Here is a 21,175-nt window from a genome sequence, read left to right as displayed (position 1 = left end):
CCGGATTCCCCCCCCCCCTCTCTCTCTTCATCGTTATGAATTTCTGGATTATGGGGACGTCGTTATGCCACGCAGGGTGAACTACAGGCGCTTTAAACGTTAATTTACCCGAGCTGGGAGCGAAAGGAGCGCGTAAAAAACGTGCATGAATCAGATATTGCACAAATGCTGCTGCACATCTTCGGGATTTTGCCTGTTAATACATTTTGGGATGTTTATTTTTTTTCGCTTTTAAGGTTTTAGTGCGTAATGTGCAGTAGGTTTGTGTGCTAAGAGTTGGCATAGCACACAGGCTTATCACCTTTTATAATTATTACAATTCGGCATTATTAATATGCAGCTGCAATAGTTGTAACCGTACAGATCCCTGCATGTGTCGATAATCTCTGCAGTGTTTTAAATCTCCAAATAAGTGACAGATAATGAACTAATTGGCTCTGTGGATCGTTAAACCAAACGCGCTAACAGGAGTTCATATCACCCCCAGATCATAACGCGACGCAGGGGCTGTTTGGAGTCACATGTGTCCGGAACAAACGATTAAGATGACAAAAGCCATCCCCAGAGGAGATTGTCTTTATTACCGAGGAAGCTGCACTGGGATCCTGGATTGTAACAGAGTTGGAGGACAGGGAGCGAGGCAGGAGAAGAAGAGGAGAGCTGCTGCTGCTGCTGAGAGGAAAGCCTTGGCTCCAGTGATGGACTGAGCTGAAGGTGACAGGAGCCCAGAGTACACCTGACTGACAGAGGCATGTATGGACACACTGCAGCATAGGTGAGATCAGGAGGGAAGCTGCTGCCCACGTTGAACGCATCAAATTAGCCCTGATGATTGAAATACAAGTATCTCTCACAGAGGACAACACCGGCCTTTTATTTGGTCTCTCAGGTCTGCACAAACTGACTCTACCTTTGTCCCAAAAAGCAACCTCAGCCCCTGCCCAAGTGCCCTGAAAGCCCACCGGTTTCAGTTTGCACCCACAGATGTAACTAAGCTGTCAAGATTTCGTCTCCAGGAAGTCCCGTGTTATTGGGTAAGTGAGGAAACTTTAAAAAAACTTGCACTGTTTGAAATATTGACTCACACTAATGAAGTTTTTAAATCTTCACATTACGGACTGAATATTATTCTACAACACAGGCAGCAGCTTCTATACATGCTGTAATAGCTAAAGTAAAAGGCATCATTAACCTCAGGTGCTCAGTGTCTGTGATGCATTGCAGGTTTAGTGACCTCTGTGGTGAGTTCAGTGACAGTGGGATATCAGAACACAGGTAAAAAAAAACTTTCATATTTTGTAGACATTCTGTGTTGGCTGCTGAGGAAGTTGGCTTAAGATCAAAATGAGCCACCGCTTGCTGCTCTGTGAGGCTGCCCCCTCCTCTCGCATTGGCCTGATGGATACTTGATAAGACCATTTAAGGAGGGTTTGCACTTGAATCTCAGATTACACATTTTCCTTGCATTACATGCTGAATTTGCATCGTGCATAATGTGCATTTTGCAACTACATGTGTGCTCTAGCCAATAATATATGTTAATTTGCTTTGTATAATTTTAGAGTACACAAACATGCATTCGAAACTTGCATTGTCTTGCATGTAATATCTGCACATCGGCCTTAAATAGCAGGCAGGAAGAGCTCAGGTTGTCCCATGTGCAAGATGCCATAAGTTTCATTTTGTATGCATAATAGTAGATATCACATCACCTGTAATATCATGGCACAAAATGCAGCGCTCCCCACGCTGAGACGGTTATTACTAATTCATCTGATTTATTTTCAATAGAATTTTAAATTGGGTCCCTGCAAAGAGCATCCCCCCTCCTCCTCCTCCTCCTCCTCCTCCTCCTCCTCCTCCCAAAAGGTGAAGTGAATGTGAGGACCTGGCAGTTGATGGCACTCCTCTTCTGATAAGTCAATCAGGACTACTTACAAGCCTGCATTGATTTCACTGATACATGTAGTTTGCTAAATATCCGTCTCCGGGGGCTGTATGTTAAACACCTGCACAGGCTACAGGGGGGGTGAGCGAGCGGGGATATGCAAATTAGATGAATGAAGTGTGGATCATTTAATTTCTCTTACATCAGAATAAAGTCAAGTTGGGATTCAGCTGGGTTATTTTTGGTTTCTCTCATTGGTTTACTTTGACAGAATCTGTGTGATGGTTTGAATAAGACGTCCCACTTTCACTGCTCTTTCCACAAAGGTCCTTTAGCTGAATAGATTTGTATCCCATTCTTGATGTTTGGGCGCTCAGTTATGTAGCACCCTGTTCATATTTTTAGGCCAACAGTGCAGCACTGAGGTGTCTTACAATTGCACACTGTTCCCCATCTTAACAAACAAAACGCAGAGGAGAGAGAAGATCTCCAGTTAATGAAATGTCTGCGGCTGCACACTTGATAGAACGAGATAAGTCCGGCTCGCTCTGACTCATTGGCCCTTGCAGGATTTCCTCTCCCTCCTCCGTATGAGTCGCCTCTAAAATATGAACTGTCATGGAGTTATATTGTTGCTTTAGCTGAAATAGAAAGGCGAGAGTCATGGGCGTCTATTAATCTTTTTCGGTTCCCCCTGATCTGCTGAGGAATCTGGACTCCTCGCCGCTCCGCCACAGTTGTCAGCTGGGAGCCTGACAGCCGGCATCGAGCTGATTCGACTCCAGCACCAAGTTTTTCCGTCATAATTCTGCTGCTCTTCAGCCATCTTCAATGCGACGCATGGTGGGAGCTTTCTCTCGCTGCCAAGGACAGAAAGGCTTTGACAGTCTGTTTGAATTTTCTCTAAAAAAAAAAATGCACAGAGCTCCTGTCCTGCAATCTAGTCAAATTGTTTTCTTTTGCCTCAGGGCCATGAATTTATTTCCCATCCTCATTTTTCAGCATCCCAACAGAGAAAGATATTTTTACCCCTCCAGTGATTCTTCTCCATTTTGAGCCTGTGTATTCAATTAACACAGACAAACAACAGACTACTGCACAATACTCATCTGTTTCTATCGCAGAACTGCCTTACAAACCTATCCTCATGTCGTCCTCCTCATATTTCTCATTTCAGTTAGCAGCCAGGCTAGTTAGCATCTGGTACAGCTGTGACCGACAGTTATATAAAGTAGGATGGAAGTCATGACTGGGAGGAGATAATTCACAAACGTCTTCCACGTTTTCTAAAATACTTTTTATCGTATCGGCTGTTTTATGACCTGAAATTCCAGTCATAGAACGATGAATTAATAACATGGGTATTAAAAACTGATGTGTCAGTAGGCATGCTAATCAATTAATCATGCTAACAGCTTGTGGTTAAGCAGCATCATGACATTTAGCCCACAAGGCTACACTAGGCAGCTATGATAAGTTGATTATTGCTGCTAAAAGAAGTACATTAATCACTTCGCCTGCAGCTTTAATATTTGGTTTAATTCATCATCTAACATTGCGATTCAGAAGCTCTGCAGTGGGCCAAGATTGCGTCCCTCGTGTGTTAACATTGCATTCGAGTTACACCTGATGGTGCTTGATAAAGCCCAGGCAGTCATTCAGCAACACTTAATGATGCTTTAAAGGTATTTCCAGAATCCCGAAAGACTCTTCTTACTATAAGATTAAAAAAAAATTCCACTTGCTGCATGAGAAAAAAGCTGTTGCAACCAAGTTGCAACCCAATTGCCAACCAAAGTTTTAGCAACGAGCTACATTTCTTCTTTCAGGTACCAAAATGAAAACGCCCTGTGTTCATCTTTGGTCACCTTTATGAATTATTTCTTTCCTTATTTTTCATTTACATGCACAATAATGTTTAATTTTCTTGTGTTCAGAAATATTTTGTCATTTTTTGTGTTCTAAGTGAGAACCCTAAAGAGAAACCCTTGTGTCTGTGCCATATAGCTGCATGGACACATCTTCAAAGTCGTGGCTGCCGCATCAGAGTCAGTTTGGGTTGGTTGGTCAAGCGGAGGTTTGCTGTGGCGGACCTGGAGTTTTAACCCCAAGTGAGTCCGCTTTAGCCCCGCATTGGTGAAAGTCCTGTCATCTTACCTCCTTCCAGCCGTCTCCCCAGTCTGTCTCGCTTCAATACGATTTTCTCTGTTATATATATGTTTTTATATGTTCCTCGACCCCGCTGTAGCAAATGGTTAATGGCAGATTTAACATACACTCCGGCTTCAGCTGTGACATCCTGCTCTTCTTCCTCTGCCGTGGCTTTCCAGTCCTTTTCAGCACTATGAAATCCTTACAGAAGTACCTCCATATATTGAGGATATTTCACCACTCACTCCTCCACCGGTGCATCGCTCACCCTCTGAGCCCTGCTTTGTCACACTCCCAGAGTTTTATTTTGACATCCTCCAGGTTTGATAGCGCCATTTGCCTTTTACTCCAGCTTTGATACACTCTGAGTCTTCCTCCTCAATATGCTCTCTTTACTTCTCCAGATAAAAGCAGCCATTTCTTCTCCCTCCAGGGACGGGAAAGGAAATAATTTTCTGTTAGTTAGCGCAGCTTGTAAATCTGTTGTGTCATTTAAAACATTAAAACCTACTCGCCATAGAGCTTTGAAGGAAGGAAACAAACAAGAGGCAGTTGATATTGTAGAAAAATCTCATTACTTTCAGCTGTGTTGTGTGTGGTGAGATAATAAAGAAAGAAGTATCTCACTACAAAAAGTGTTAAGAGCTTCAAATTGCTCCTTCATCTTGATTTTGACAATTTTCAGCTGTTTAATTCTCGTCTGCTCATTTTCAAGCACAGCTCACAATTATGCTTCTAAACACATTAGTAAAAATGAAGGTAGTTTGATGGAGAGCAGTGCACACGCTATGATCATGTTCCTATGGTAACTAGGCCACACTCCCCTTGGCTAGCACACACACACACAGGAAGGCAGAAGGACTGGCAGGAGAGAGATGGGAATGCTGGAAACCACACGTGATGGAGAGATGTACTTTGGATTGTTTATTTAGGTTGTTTTCTCCACTTAAATGTGATTAGCATTTTTCTGTTGGCCTTGAGAAATCGTGGTTACGCTGCTTTTACTTTCTTTCGGTTAATCCAAAAATATCTGTCAGTTTTCAAGCCGATCTCAGGTTCTTTCTCGTGGCTCCCTGGCGCCCACACTGCCCCTGCTTTCTCAACCCCTCCACCCACCTCTGCTTTTTAATCCTGCAGCACAGCCTCTTATGAGCATTTTATATTTACCTGATTACAGTGCTGTCTCTAAAAATAGCACCGGAGTGTCTCTGAACACAGTCAGAAATGTCGCTTGCCCCTTTTTCTGTTCAACTTTATATTAACTTTTATTTTCCCCTTATTGGTTGAGTATATGTTGGGCTCAGGATGGAGCTAGTAATCTTCTGGTTTGTTTGTCATGTGTCAAAAGGAACTAAACTATTTAACAGTTCACCACATTCACACTGCAGCCATTTTCCTCCAATGTCACGCACAGGATTTTGAAGGATTTGAAGCTTAAATGCTGTATTTTGTTTTACTACTGTATTACAATTGTTAGGTGTTCAAAAGTAGAGTGAATGATTAATAGTGAAAATCTGGAGGGACATTGCGCCATATGTCAAGATAAAAACTTGATAGCCTATTAGCTACCCTTAGCAACAGCTAATATTAGACATCAAACACTTTCTAGCTAACATTGCAGGAATTTAAACCTTTACTATTGTATACTATAACACTATCATACTTTATTATTAGCTTTCAGCCTCTTATTAGCTAACAGTAATTTTAGCATTAAGTGGTTGAATGCTGTTGTCTGACCCTAGCTATTAGGTCATCAAATATGTTGTTTTAACTTGAAATATGGCCAAAATTATTTTCACTGTTTATAGTCTTTCAGGCTCTACCTAGCTAAATGTTACTTTAGCATTAAGTAGTTGAATGCTCATGCTAGCTGTTGTCTGACTTTAGCTAATGGGTCATCAAATATGTTGCTATTTGAAATATTGCCTGATTTCCCTCTGTATTTTCACTCTTCATCGTCTCTCAGCCTCTTGTTAGCAGTAAGCCTAAGTGGTTGAATGCTAATGCTAGCTCTTGTCTGACTGTAGCTAATGGGTCATGAAATACGTTGTTTTAACTTGAAATAAGGCCAAGTTTCCCTCCTTATGTTCACTGTTCATCGTCTTTCAGCCATTTCCTAGGTAATGGTATTATTAGCAGTAAGTAGTTGAATGCTAATGCTAGCTGTTGTTTGAATGTAGCTAATGAGTCATTAAATATATTGTTTTAAATTTAAATATTGTCAGATTTCACTCTTTGCTGTCTTTCAGCTTCTTCCTAGCGCATAAGCGGTTGAATGCTAATGCTAGCTGTTATTTGTAGCTAACAGATCATTAAATGTTGTTTTTACTTGTATAGAGTTAGATTACCTTCCAGATTTTCACTGTCCATTGACCTTTAGCCTTGTAGCTAACTTTAAATTTAGCAGTAAGTGGTTGAACGCTAATGCTAGCTGTTGTCTGACTGTAGCTAACAGGTCCTCAAACATGTTGTTTTAAAATGAAATATGGCCAGATATTCCTCCAGAGTTTTACTGTTCATTATCTTTTTATTTGCTGATCAATCAAGAAGCGGTAAAATAATAACTATTTGTCAGATTCCCTTCAATTATAAGACTTAGAACCTGAAACACAGCAGCACGACAGGTTAACAGCATTCAAGCTTCCCACTGCTGCATGACGTCAGAGGAAAATGGCTGCTTTGTGAATATTGCAAGACAAGACTTCATTGCATCTAGCAGCTGATTGTGTGAATGTCAGCGGTGTATTTCTCTGTGTGCTCGGCATCTCCGATCTCGTTTTGTAAACTGCTGCTCACACTTAGACCGTGTCAAACCTCCTGAGGCCGTGTTGCCGGCCTGTCAAAGAGCAGCAAGGTTGATGCAGCGAGGTTCTGCTTCTGTCAGTCACGCAGGCTGATTGTTTGGACAACTCGCGGCTAATGAATGGCCTTAACTTTCTACACACATTTAACCTGTCAGCGGTTTTCAACTGCTGTGATGCTGTGAAGAATTTCAAGATGGCAGATGAACCATTATTGACCCACTGTCCTTTGGCAGGTAGCGGTTATTGTCTTTAGCTAGCACTTCTGAAGTCAAATGGTGGGTTAAGGAGTCAATTTCCAAAAAGTTAAAGAATGAAAAAACAAAAATATATTTTTCCCTTTGCTCGTGCGCTACGTGTCCAGGTTTCTGATGATTCAAAGAGCAATTTAAAACCTGTTTTAGCTTTATTTTTACACCTTAACATACCAACTATTGTTATGGCATATGAGATCTGTCGTTAAATGGTAACTTCCCAGATATAATATAAGTCGGTTGTTGACATTAACAGTATTTACAAGTCCAAATGTGGCAATCACGGAGACTTCCATATGACATGTATGTGACATCTGCCCCAAACAGGCCTCTCTTTGAGTCACCAGAGGCTCCTCGTTGTCAGATGCTCCAGACCAGACGTAACGAGATTGTGTGTGTGCATGCGTGTGCGTGTGTGTAATCTGTTTCTGGAAACCCTGTCACTCCAAGATGAACTGGAATGCTCCTTCACTGTAATGGATAGTCGCAATAAAATCATCTCGCTGAGATTTCCCATAAGGCTCAGCCCCCACTCTCAGTGACGTAAATTGTGTTCTCACATATGTGACATAAAACAGACTGAGTATGACACCTGTATCAGAGCCGCAGCCTTCTTTATTAGTATAAACAGTACAGATTCTAATCATGAGTGAAAATGCAAATGAAGATCCCAGATGCTTTCATGGCTCAGTGTCAAAGTCTTCTGGTTGGATGCAGAGCAGCATCACTAAAAGCATCTATATTTGCTTCACTTGTTATTTGAATCAGTGCTGTTGAATGCATTCATACTTTTATGTCCATACCAAAAACTTGTAGCAAGTTAATTTTAGGTGTTTATACATTAAATAATACAAGGTATGTGAGTTTTTGCTTTATATTCATATTCAGCTGCAGTTTGAAAAGTCACCAGAGTATATTAATACATCATTCTACGCCAACCTGACAGCTGTATATTGTCCAAGCAGTACACTCTGACTAAGCAGACACGGACCAAACTTTTTAATAACTCTCTGGACAAATGACAGCAGTCAGAAGTGTTAAGAGAGTTTTTTTTCCTGATATGTGTGAAAATGTGTTCATTTAATCTTCAGTACAAACAGGCACTTCTTGAGGAATATTTTGTAGTTAGAAACACAAAGGCACAATTTTCTAGCAGATACCTCAAGTCGAAGTGGCTGATGACAGTATAGGTTTATCTGCAGTTTGGTCATCCACTTTCATCCAGGCTGAAATATCTTAACAACTATTTTATGGATAGCCATCACATTTTATGCAGACATTCATGGTTCACAGACAATATTTAATACTGACTTTGGTGACTTTCTGTCTGAGTGAAAATGCTTTTTTTTGTTTGCAATGTGACCAATAATTTTGGCTGTAACCAAATATCTGCAAAGCTGATGATAATGATTTTTTTTAATAGCTAATTGGCAGCATGCTAAACTAAGATGGTGACCATGGTTAACATTTGGCTTTTTAAACATTAGCATGCCCAAATCCATACTGCATACTAATTTTAAGGGGTAATATACTACATTATAATTGTCATAGTATAAAGTTCAGTCAGATAGGATATCAATGATTGCCAATTTAACTTTATAAAAACGAAACAGAAAGCAATGTGTGTGCCTTTTTGTTTTGTTGTCACCCACAATTAATGAACATTTTCCTCAGGAGCTAGCATATTTATCATGTGTAGTGCAGTCATAAAAATGTACTGAATTTAGGATGCATTCAATCTAGTTTGAGTCTACTTTATTTTATGACATCTCTGAACAAACACACACACACACTTTAAACTAAAAACCTGCTAAGAAGTAATATGGGACATACCGTTGACTGTACAGATTGTTGTTAGCATGCTTGCGTTAGCATGTAGCTTAAACCGCTGTGTTGCAAATATAGAGCCTAAAAGAGCTGCTAGCATGTTTTGGACTCTTTTTGACCACAAATAAGGCTGTGAGGCAGCATTTTAGGAGAGTTGTCTTGTTATGTAAGACAGCATGAGGTCATGGATAGTTATTGTGGTAAAACTGAGTTAGCAAAGGAAAGTAACTGATGGTGGAAACACTAGATTATCTTATATTGAAAAAGTAAATGTCTTTACTGTGGATTGATGTTGTCATAGCGATACCAGAATGTGCCCAATAATAAGTTCAGTATTGGTGCTGATACAGTACAGTCCTTTTGTTGTTTTTAAGTACATCTTTTGGTGAATAAATAGCTTTGTTACAACTTTATTGTTATTAACAAAAAATTGTCTAATTTGCATTCGGTCTGGTTGCTTATGTTGTGATCACTTAGCTTGAGATATGGCTCATTGTATCCCTAAATACTGCATCGTTTCTTCTGTCTCACGAAAAATAATCAATCCTGTGAAAAATGTTAGGATTAAACTCAATTTATATAAAAAAACAAAGTGTCCAAACGTGTATTAATAGAGAGATCTATGCTAAAGGTTGAGTATGTTTCTCCAACACCCCCTCACAGTCTTCCTCTCTCTGTCTTTCTCTCCCTCTGTATCACAGTTAGCTGGAGGCTGCTGCCGCCCACACACTCCATCCTGACAGCAATTTACATTCAGAATAGCCCATGTGAACGCATCCATGTGTTCTAATGTGTCACGTTTACTTAAAGCACCACATGTTGCAGGTGACAGTTTTAATGGCGGCGATGTAAGAGATATGAAATATGCTAAACACTCCTCTGCAGGGCCGTTCGATCGATCGCTGTAGCTCACAAAGGAAGCTGAAATATTTCCTTCAGTAGCGGAAGAATCAACTTGTGGGCAGCCGAAAGGTCTTATTAGTTCACTCGCACACATGTTACCAGAGACACAGTGTTGTGCAGCGTCTTGCTTAGTGTTTTCATCATCTTTATTGTGCAGTTGTGTGCCGATATCTTCTGCAGTTCAAGTAGAAGCCCTTGGAGTTGTTTCCATGGACACCAAACAATTAGCCGGGATTGAGAATAGACCTGGAGAGTCGCCTATTTACAGGCTTTGGGAGCGAGAAATCATAGGATGACAGAGTGTCTTGATTCTCCGTTGCAGAGGGAAAAAAAGCAGCTCCTGTGGTTAACAGGTAATTTCTGAATAAATGGCTGCAACGGATCAACCGCAGACAAAAATAGAAGAGGAGTGAACAATAACATGAGACACTGTCACGTTTTTAAGCTTTAAAGGACCAACTGTGTGAGGTTTAGGGGGGCGGAAATGGATTATGATATTATTGTGGATGTGTGTTCGTTACCTTTAAATGAGCAGGGAGCCTTGTTTTAAGTAGCCCAGAAGAGACAAACACCTCATTGCAGGCCATTTTTTTGTTTGTTGCAAATTTCACAGCCTCCATTGGTTGTCCTAGACGCTTACTGTAGGGCGGGGGTCTCCAACTCCGCTCCTGGAGAGCTACCTTGGTTGATAACGAGCAGCTCATTCAAATCTGTGTTAGAGTACGGAGGAACCTAAAACATGCAGGAAGGTAGCTCTCCAGGAGCAGGGTTGGAGAACCCTGATCATTGTTTTTTTCAATGACAAAGGCATGACACATCCTACTCGGCCTTGAATTGGCCTACACTGATATTTCTACCCTAACCCATCTCACTCTGCATGCTTAAACATAACCAACCCCGACCTTTAAAGGCATGAAATGACTACTAGCCAATCAGATGCGGAGTAGGGAAGATGATGCCTAAGCCGCGTTAGCATTTGGAATCTTGCTAAATCCTACACACAGGTCCTTTTCATAAAGAGCGATCTATGGATGAATCATTGACAATATGCCAAACTTCAAAGGTTTAAATGCATGATGGGAGATTTTGATACAGAAATGAGAAAAAATCCCAACAATATATGACTATGAAAGAAGAATAAGGCTTCATTTCACATCAAAGGCTTAAAAAAATCATCAACATGCTTCATCGCCTTTATACTGCTGTCATAACAGACCCTGAACTGTCTATAGCAGAGATGGTATCTTAATAATCACACTCATTTGACTCTTCTTATACTTAAAGTTTTTCTTTTATATTCCGCTTGACATCTTGTTTATGCTATCTGACTTCTTATATATTTATAAGGAGGTTATTTTGTTATGTTTTACCCTAATCAATCAGAAACAAGAGATGTAGATGCTACAGTAACAGTTAGCCGTTAGCAGCACAAATGTGTTATGAGGTAGTTTTTGTTCCTCAATGTCGACTCATAGCAATGTGAACAGCGGCGTTAGCCTTATCCATTCATGTCACCTTTTTTCACCTCTATTTTTAATGAATGTTGCGATGTAGCTAACTAGCCAGGGGGGTATACTACGAAGCTGTTATCGAGGTAACTTAAGGGTTAACTCCCAAGTTTTCAGTACTATGAAGGTGCTCATTTCTTACCGGGATAGATCGCCATGGTAACTTATGCTGAACACCTAACCTGCCCTGGAGCAGGTTATGTTCGAGATGAGAGATCAACCTGTACTAAACACCACCTACTGACCACCTCCAAAATCATAGTTTGTAAAATTTGCAGATCAGCACATGGCAGACTTGTCCCTGTGTGTGATTGGTCATACACTGCAGACTCCGCCCCTTTAATGTGATGCACTTATAGAAACCGTGGGTTGATCTATCGAGCTGATCACCAGTGTCGTGTGACTGCTTAGCGCAATCTCCTTTTGTTAGGGTTACTGAAGACAGATGACCGAATTATAGGCCTGAGATCTGATTAGTTGTTTGTATTGTAAATAGGGGCGGACATACAGTATTTAAATTGCTGAACAAATTTGACTTGTGGGTCTGAACAGGGCTGGAAAATAAGACAATTAAGAATCTGAATCAGCAGCTTTTAGGCAAAGTATGTGTACACGTGCCCAGTACAGGAGTCTGTTATAGAAATAGACATACAAAATAGGCTAAAAAGAACGTAGAACTATTACATGTATAAGGTATAAATAGGCGGAAAAACAGGTGTACATAAATATGTATAAAGCCAACAATGAGCAGTATAACAGATGTTTACACAATTCATTGTTTCTCTGAGTTGCACTGAATACAAAAACTACAAAAAAAACCAGTGACATTTCCACGGTGCAAAACTTCCCAAATTTAAAACTTGCAGATTCGGGTCTCTTCTGTTTATACAACCTCTCAGCAGTTATTGTTCTCATGGAGAGACAAGGACTTTTAAAGTTTTGTGGCTTTTTCACACTCAAGGATGCTCCTCTGCTTTGTCTTTTTTAGCAAACACACAGTTGTGTACATAAAGCGTCGGATCTGTTTCCCTGTGGACGGCTGTCTATACTTTTATAGATCCTTCACCATGTTGCAGAGTTTGCACAAGCCCAAAGTCAAAGACGGTACAGTTCAAGATGACTCATAAGACCATGTTGGTTCTTTAGACTATATACGGGTCCAGTATAGATCTCATCTCACGTCAGGGTTTTTGTCATTTCCACAAGCCTTGACTACAGTAGTTTCTCCACTTGGAGCCTGATGAAAAGCGTCCGAGTGTCTTTCAGTCCATAATCTTGCTCTTTGTGTGTTTTTTTTGTTGCTGTCCGTCCTCGTTGGTGAGCTTCGCTTGCACCTACTATTCTGCATTTTCAGTCTGACGTGCCGGTAGCTTGTTTGTCATTATTATGTGTTTGTCACGTCTTTTTTTTAACACTATCTCCCTTTTTTGTGACCAAAGCTGCTGCAAGGTAATGAAAAATGTAATAACATGTCAAAATGTAACAAAATATCGCTCTTTACTGCTCATAAAAGGTGCAACATGTTGTACGTTTTAGTGATAATGGAACAAATATGACTTAAATATGTTTTTACATTAAAGCTACATGATCAGATGAGATATACGCTTTATGGCGTAATTGTGCACTATTCACCCTTCATGTGTTTCATTCCTTTTTATACATATTTCAACTGACTTTTGGTCTGATGTTGATATCAAATTTCTGTAATATTGTTTATGGCCTTATCTTGTTTTAAAGAGTCACTCGAGTGTCTAATCAATTTGTAAGCCCACACATGCTGTTTATTGTAAATATAGACAAAATGTAATTTTGCTTTAAAGCTCCTGTGAGGAACTTTTGGTTTGTGTCGATGTTGGCGCCCCCTGTGGACAAATTCTTAGCTTAATCCAAAAAGCAACTGGACTTGGGTGAAGTTCTTGAAGACCTTTCACCTCTCATCCGAAAGGCTTCTTCAGTTCTAACTGACTGGTGGACGGAGCTAGAAATATAAGCCTCTGTGGGTCATTAGTATGCTAATAGATGTGTCATTAGGGGTGAGTCGTTAGCCTGAGCAGTGAACCCAGTAGCACTGAGAGTCGTTAGTACCCAGCATAGGAGAGCCAGCTCCTCAGGTCAGGACTCAGCTGTCCACCTACATCTAAAGGACAAGGGACACTCCTTTGAAGACAGCAAGGTTCAGAGAAGACCGCTGGTTCGAAAGAGGAAGCCATCTTTATTAAGCTGGAAAAACCATCCCATAACAGAGGTGGTGGCCTGAGACACCACCTATCACCCACTTACAATGCAGTGTTGAATTCTCCACCCAAACAGCTGAGATCGCACTCAGGGGCATGTGAGCTTAACGACCCATCAACACCAGAGGGTGCTAATGACTCTCAGTGCTACTGGGTTCACAGCTCAGGCTAACGACTCACCCCTGATTACACGTCTATTAGCATACTAATGACCTACAGAGGCTTATATTTCTAGCTTCATCCACCAGTCAATTACAACTGAAGAGGCCCTTCAGATGAGAGGTGAAACGTCTTCAAGAACTTCAACCAAGTCCAGTTGCCTTTTGGATTCACCTTAGAATTACCGTGACCTGGATGACTGAGAACCTTCACAGACCTGTGGACAAAGCTGTACCTCTTATCCCTTTGCTGATTTTGTCCTGTTAAAACAAATCAAATCTCATCCTGCTTTCTTTAACAGTCATATGTATCACTTACTTTAAATTTTTGCAGTGGAAAAATTGCTACGTGCGACAACTACCCCCCGCTAGCAGGCATACTAATATAGTGTCGCTGATACTCTGGTTTGTTTTTGTAGATCATGTAGAGTAAACACAATTAATTTCAGTCGGTTTTATAACCAGCGAAAACTCCTCACAGGAGCTTTAACATTTCATAAAATCTTCACAAAGTAAAAAATCTTCACCTTCAAAATGGTTACTTTGTTCTCTGATTCTATAATATCTTCCAATTAGTGGCTGCCAAAGTTGGTGTGACCTGACATCAAAATCGTGTCTTATTTGTTGAACTCTTTGTGTTATCTTTGTCTAATTTAGACGAGCACAAGAGGTGAACTCTGAGCAGTCTTTGATGAAAAAAAAACTCTGCAACAGCCCTATAGCAACATGATAAATTTAAACTCAGTATCCAATTAGTCTGACATCTTGGCAGTGTGCACTCTTCACCTTTTCCAGTGCACTACATGTATTTGTAAGCTGTCTGTGGATCCAGATTCGGGGGAAAAAAACACAAAGTCTATCTTGCAGATTAAACACCTGCATTTGTTGACTCGGTATAATGATTTAATGTCTTATTTATTTTTTGCCGCACTCTTTTCCCATAGACCAATCTCGCAGGGCAAGTTTTGCCTCTGTAAGGCAGTCAAGCATGGAAACTCCTCCGAATGCCACCCCACAGCCCTTCAGACAGCCGGTGAGTACAGAGCTGTCTGTCACACTCCCCTCATGCAAGTGGATGGCAAATATTAGCTTGCTGCTCACATCCCCATTAAGAAATCTTTTTTCTCCTTGTTGAATCTTCAGAGTTTTCTCAACCGGAGGCTGAAGGGCTCAATCAAGAGGGCCAAAAGTCAGCCCAAACTGGACCGGACCAGCAGCTTCAGACAAATGATTCTGCCCCGGTTCCGTAGTGCCGACCAAGAACGGTACGTAACCTTTACTCTATGAAATGTTCAGTTCAAGGTAGGTCCAGGTGTTTTCTAATTAAGTGTCATATTGAGGTTGGAGCCTGTCCCAGCGCGTGTTGGGCAAAAGCCAGTGAAACAACATAGACAGGTTGCCAGTTCATCACCAGTCTGATAAATATATTCCTACCTGAGAGTGATTTGATTTACACAATTCACCAAATATACAGGCTTCAAAAGGCTTGAGTGGGTAGTACCAAAATGCTGAGCAAACGTGTTAAGCTCATAATTCATATACAAAAACTTCCTAATTTACTATCAATTTCTAAGCAGTAATTAGGAGGTAATTGAGGGAAACCTCTGAGTAATCGGCCTAGTGGTAGAATATTGTCGTGCAGACTTGGGGCATTAATAGGTGCGTTATATTAACTCATAAATTGGCTGTATGCTTCTAAAATAAATGCTAATAAGCAACTAGTTAATAGTAAATATGTGTACCTTAATGGGGGGCGTATTATGCAAATTTCAAGCTTCATATTTCACTCTGTGGAGTAGCTTAGCATAATTTACAGTGCAGGCCCTCATACAGCCTCTGCCTGAAATAACTCAGTCAGCTCTGTCTCTTTAAGAAACCCCACCCCTACAAGCCCACTATCCTCTGATTTGCCAGCTCTCTGTGACGTCACAAAGTGCAGCGTATAGAAAAAACGGTGTGAAACCTGGCGTTCACAGCAGCCTGCAGACTGAACTGAGAAGCCTGGGGATTACTCCAACATACTTTTACAGATTTGAAACGTCACCCACGTTTAGTATGAACATCCAACATTGTAACATTATATAAATATATATGTCTTAAAATGTGAGACAGCATAGTACCCCCTCTTTAATAAAAATGTAGTCATTTTTTGCTTACAAAATGATTATTTATGATTTTAGAGCTACAAACCTGTCATCAGCAGTACCTTATAATTTCTAACGTCTATAATAGATATAGGATTTACTTGTCACATGTATGTTACAGTTTGTGTTGAGGCAAGACCATGCATAAATTATGCGATTAGGCAAAATACAAATTATTACAGCGTGGATTCTGTGTTGCTCTTGATAATTATCCTGGACTGTGGGAGGAAGCTGGAGCACCCTGCTGAAACCCACACAAAGCCAGGGAGAATACGCAAACCATGCAGACAGAACAAGAGACCGTAATCAGTTTGGATGTAACCGAAAGAAATGTCTGCTCTTCGTTTGGGAGCAGCTTTAACTTTTGAACACTTGCTTGGTTTGTTAAAATGTTGCTCTGTATACCGGGTGTTACTTTAATGGGCTTCCTATGCCTTTACACTAGAACTGACGCTTTATGGAAACATCTTAATTTTGCTGCTGAAGGCTACATTTTTTCTAAGCTGCTGCAAGAACATTGCTAACCTCTTTACCCAGCCTTCAAGGTTTCCTCTTACTCTTGGACAAGCTGATTGCACACTGTAATTATAGTGTATGGTATAGTCTGTGTAAAGGCCAATGTACTGTATTAAAGCAGAACGGTGTAGTTGTTACTCGCCATACTGATAGTGTTTATCACAGTTTACATGTCCTTATCATAAGTGTAAAGCTTTTTCACTGTAGGATAGTCTGTCAGTCCAATACTGATTCAATTAAAGAAAAAGTGATAAAGTTGATAAAGTAACATACATCCATTCGAATTTGATACATCGTTATTTTAACAGCTACAAGGTTTTAAATGCAATCAGGACAAAGCTTAAAGGCATACACTTCAAATCAGTCTAAAGCACCATTTTAAGATTGAATTTTAATGGTTACCTTAGCTTAAGTGTCTTCATACAACTTGTCACAAGGTTTTGTTGTTAAAGCCTTTCTTGGTCTAGTATGACTAGTAGCTAGCTTATGGTGGCTAACGTTAGCGAATGCTTCTGTTAACTGTGTAACAGATATTACTGAGTTAGTTTCTTGACTCTATTTTTTTACCTCTTTCCTCTGCTTTCAGTCAGATCATACAACGATGGTGTCTTTAAAGTCACAGTTAAACAGAAGTCACAGTCAAACAGAAGAGGCTATATGTAGCTGTAGAGAGATACCTCCAGCCATGCCTCCCTCACCTGTCAAGAGGGGGAGAATAAAGTGTAATTTAATAAATATATTTAGACTTCAATCATATTCTTAAAAAATGGAAAAGCTTGTGGATCTAAAATCCCAAAAATCACCTCCTGCTATGTTTTTCTTTAGCTAGCAACAAGCTAACGGTCAAGTGCGGTTTGCTAAGATGGATAGTGTTAGCTAGTCACCCTTAATCACATTGTCACGGTTTGGGTAAAATAAAAAGGTAAAGGACCCAGGTGCAGACGATGGTAAAGGGTTTAATTAACTAAGGCAAAAATGCAACAATAAAATCTAAAATCCAACAAAAGACAAAACAGAAAACCAAATGGTAGAACAAAAAGTCTAACAGTCTAGGTAAAAGATCGGATACATTTATTACATTTATTTAACCATCGCCCAGAGTTCAAGAAGAGTCAAAAAGTATTTTATTTTTAACTGGGAAAAGTAAAGACGGGGATTTGGACATACTTATATATAAATATTTAGCATGTGACAAGGGCTTAAAAAGGTAATCACTGTCTTTAAAGAACTTGACAGACAAGACTCTTGGGAAATGTAGTGAAATAATATTAATCACCCTTGGTCCTTGGACTTTTTTCACATCAGACATATTGACTAGCAGGAAAAGTACAGGTCTAAATGATATCATTAATGGCATTTGTTGCATTTAAAAGTTTCTGGGTTACATAAATGGAGCGGTTCTGTTGTTAAAGTTAAGTTACACCTGTGCTTTTTCCTGCTGTGATAAGGCAAAGTGTCTGTCGTGAATAATTTAGTACATTTGTCTCGCTTTAATAGACTTCGGTTAAAATTGGCAAATGTTCAAAGTCCCAAAATGGCTTTGATGATCCTCCTGACTTTTCATCCGGTGCCATATCAAGATTATTTCTCACGCTGCATGCTTACACCCTAACATCCACATTAGCGGCATCCTGAGAGATGATAAGTTTACACTCATAAGATGAACGCCTTTGCTGCTTTTTAAAGAGCTACTTGTGTTTTTTCATGGCTGAATGAGAATGGGGATGAATCTCAAACTGGCACTGGCGCTCTGAGGAGCCCACCTGACGCTCCTCACCTGTACTGTGGCCTCTCATCAACCACTCTGACAAAAGCAAAGCCCTGCTGCATGAAGGACGTTACCCTTTGTGACACATACACACATGGTTCTATCTTTTCAGGCAGTTACTAAAGCTATGTATTTGATTTCTATTAATAGCAGCACTTTAAAGCAACTCATCCAATCATTGCAAAGCTGCCATCAATCTGTGACGCATTACAAGTATTACATACTTTATTTTTGTAAAATATTACACTTTCAAAGTTCTGTTTAACATTACAGTAGAATTACATTACCCCCACATTTATCGTGTCAGTGTGATTTCAGTTATTGGTTCATGGCAGGATATAAAAGCTCGCAGCTCCAGAGGCTCTCATGGCAGCGTTTTCTTGTTTTGTATTCTGACTGGAGGTCACGTCCCAGAAGATCCCGGCCTGCATTGTGTTCAAAATTTTATGCAATCTTTACACAATCCAGTCACGACACGCATATGGGAAACGTAAAGAGTGGCAGAAAATAAAAATGTAGTGCTGACGGTACACTTTCCCTCACCAAGGGAGAAACATAATAGACATTTTTAGGGCAGGTGTGGATGTCCGAGACTCAGACATGTGAAATGTGTCGTTTAGCAATTGATGTAAAAAAAAATCCTTTGTTCTAAAATGCAGGGTGAGCCAATGCAGAAGCCCAGTTCAAACGTTGAAATGAATTATATATAAACCCAAGGGAATCTGTGGAGCCAGCGCTGACGGAGGCGATGGGGGTAGCTTAATGGCGTTGGGGTTAAAGCGACTTTGTGCCTCAGTCGGTGTGTGTTCCCCTCTAACCACAGTCGTTCTCCAGCTTCCACCGCTGCCTCAGACAGCTGCCTTCACAGCCTGCATTGAGTTCTGCCCACACACGCTTAATTCACTCGCTAGTGTTAAGTTGACTTTGCTATAAACCCTCCACGTCCAACTTCACACTCTAGCTTTCCAACGCAGCTGCTCTACCTCTTCTGCCAAGTCGGTGTACCAAAGCATTTTTCATGTACTGTCAGCTCCTCAAAGTAGACGCTTCTCTACACCTCTCACTAACATTAAATCTGCCCTTAAATTAGTGCTCCTCATTTGCTGCATAATTATCAGGTGTTTCTTCAAAGCTGCAGCTTGTTCTCTTCCCTTCATTTCCTCTCTCATGTTCAAAGCCGGTGTTGAATGTGCGGTGTGCTAGCTCCAGCTTTTCAGCGCAGGTGGACTCCACAATTCAGTTAATTCTTCATCAAAACTTGTTCCAGAAAATTGTAGATGAATAATTCAACTTTTGGGAATTACACTGGTTCAATTTCTTACTGGGAGATAGATGAGAAGATTGATACCACTGTCAAATGAGTCTGTTAATGAAACTACAGCCAGAAGCTTTTTAGCTAACTTAGCATAAAGACTGGAAACAGAGGGAAACAGCTAGCTTGGCTCTGTCCAGAGTGAAAAGAGGAAATCAGTCACTGCTTCTATGGCTGGTAAAATAGTCCTGTACATGAAGCCTTTGTAAAATTATATAACTTAATTTTTTATCGCAGCTGTTTCCCCTTATTTCAAGTCTGTATGCCAAGCGAGGCTAAACTGCTGCTGGTTGAAGCTTCAACAAAAGCAGATATCAAAGGCGGTGTTAAATGTGCGGCATGCTAGCTCCAGCTTTTCAGTGCAGGTGGACTCCACATTTCAGTTCATTCTTCATCAAAACTTGTTACAGAAAATTGTAGATGAATAATTCAAGTCTTGATCTGGAAATATGCTTGTTCAATTTGTCACAGGGAGCTAGATGAGAAGATTGAAACCACTGTGTTTTTAAAATATGAAGCTAGAGCCAGGAACTGGTTAGCTAACTTAGCATAAAGACTGGAAACAGAGGGAAACAGCTAGCTTGGCTCTGTCCAGAGTGAAAAGGGGAAATTAGTCACTGCTTCTATGGCTGGTAAAATAGTCCTGTACATGAAGCCTTTGTAAAATGATATGATTATTATCGAGCTTTAGAGGCTACTGTGAGGCTTTGTCATCTTTCAACCGAGCCAGGCTAGCTGTTTCCCCTTATTTCAAGCAAATATCAAAGGCTGTGTTAAAAGTAGGGCATGCTATCTCCAGCTTTTCAGTGCAGGTGGACTCCACATTTCAGTTCATTCTTCTTCAAAACTTGTTACAGAAAATTGTAAATGAATAATCCAAGGCTTGATCTGGAGATATGCTTGTTCAATTTGTCACAGGGAGTTAGATGAGAAGATTGAAACCACTGTGTTTTTAAAATATGAAGCTAGAGCCAGGAACTGGTTAGCTAACGTAGCATAAAGACTGGAAACAGAGGAAAACAGCTAGCTTGGCTCTGTCCAGAGTGAAAAGGAGAAATTAGTCACTGCTTCTATGGCTGGTAAAATAGTCCTGCACATGAAGCCTTTGTAAAATGATATAACATGATTATAATCGAGCTTTAGAGGCTACTGTGAGGCTAGCTCCAGCTTTTCGGTGCAGGTGGACTCCACATTTCAGTTCATTCTTCTTCAAAACTTGTTACAGAAAATTGTAGATGAATAATTCAAGTCTTGATCTGGAAATATGCTTGTTCAATTTGTCACAGGGAGTTAGATGAGAAGATTGAAACCACTGTGTTTTTAAAATATGAAGCTAGAGCCAGGAGGTGGTTAGCTAACTTAGCATAAAGACTGGAAATGGAGGAAAACAGCTAGCTTGGCTCTGTCCAGAGTGAAAAGGAGAAATTAGTCACTGCTTCTATGGCTGGTAAAATAGTCCTGCACATGAAGCCTTTGTAAAATGATATAACATGATTATAATCGAGCTTTAGAGGCTACTGTGAGGCTAGCTCCAGCTTTTCGGTGCAGGTGGACTCCACATTTCAGTTCATTCTTCTTCAAAACTTGTTACAGAAAATTGTAGATGAATAATTCAAGTCTTGATCTGGAAATATGCTTGTTCAATTTGTCACAGGGAGTTAGATGAGAAGATTGAAACCACTGTGTTTTTAAAATATGAAGCTAGAGCCAG

At 40.3% G+C, this 21,175-nt stretch overlaps 1 protein-coding gene across 3 annotated transcripts in view; it reads left to right on the top strand.

Annotated features, from left to right (window-relative positions):
* Positions 1–231: 231 nt before the first annotated feature.
* syngap1a (synaptic Ras GTPase activating protein 1a) overlaps positions 232–21,175 on the top strand; it is a 47,860-nt gene continuing 26,916 nt past the window's right edge. For all 3 annotated transcript variants that reach the window (XM_069680979.1, XM_069680980.1, XM_069680978.1), the window contains exons 1-4: positions 232–1,034; positions 3,896–3,999; positions 14,669–14,757; positions 14,868–14,989. In XM_069680979.1, the coding sequence (XP_069537080.1) occupies positions 3,900–3,999; positions 14,669–14,757; positions 14,868–14,989 (311 nt within the window). In that variant the 5' untranslated portion in view covers positions 232–1,034; positions 3,896–3,899. The remainder of the gene's footprint in view (positions 1,035–3,895; positions 4,000–14,668; positions 14,758–14,867; positions 14,990–21,175) is intronic.

The sequence above is a fragment of the Semicossyphus pulcher genome, unplaced genomic scaffold (genome assembly GCF_022749685.1).
Source record: "Semicossyphus pulcher isolate SPU_LCO1_2020_fin unplaced genomic scaffold, fSemPul1.0.p SCAF_5, whole genome shotgun sequence".
NCBI lineage: Eukaryota > Metazoa > Chordata > Actinopteri > Labriformes > Labridae > Semicossyphus > Semicossyphus pulcher.
This window is presented reverse-complemented; position numbering and strand designations above follow the sequence as displayed.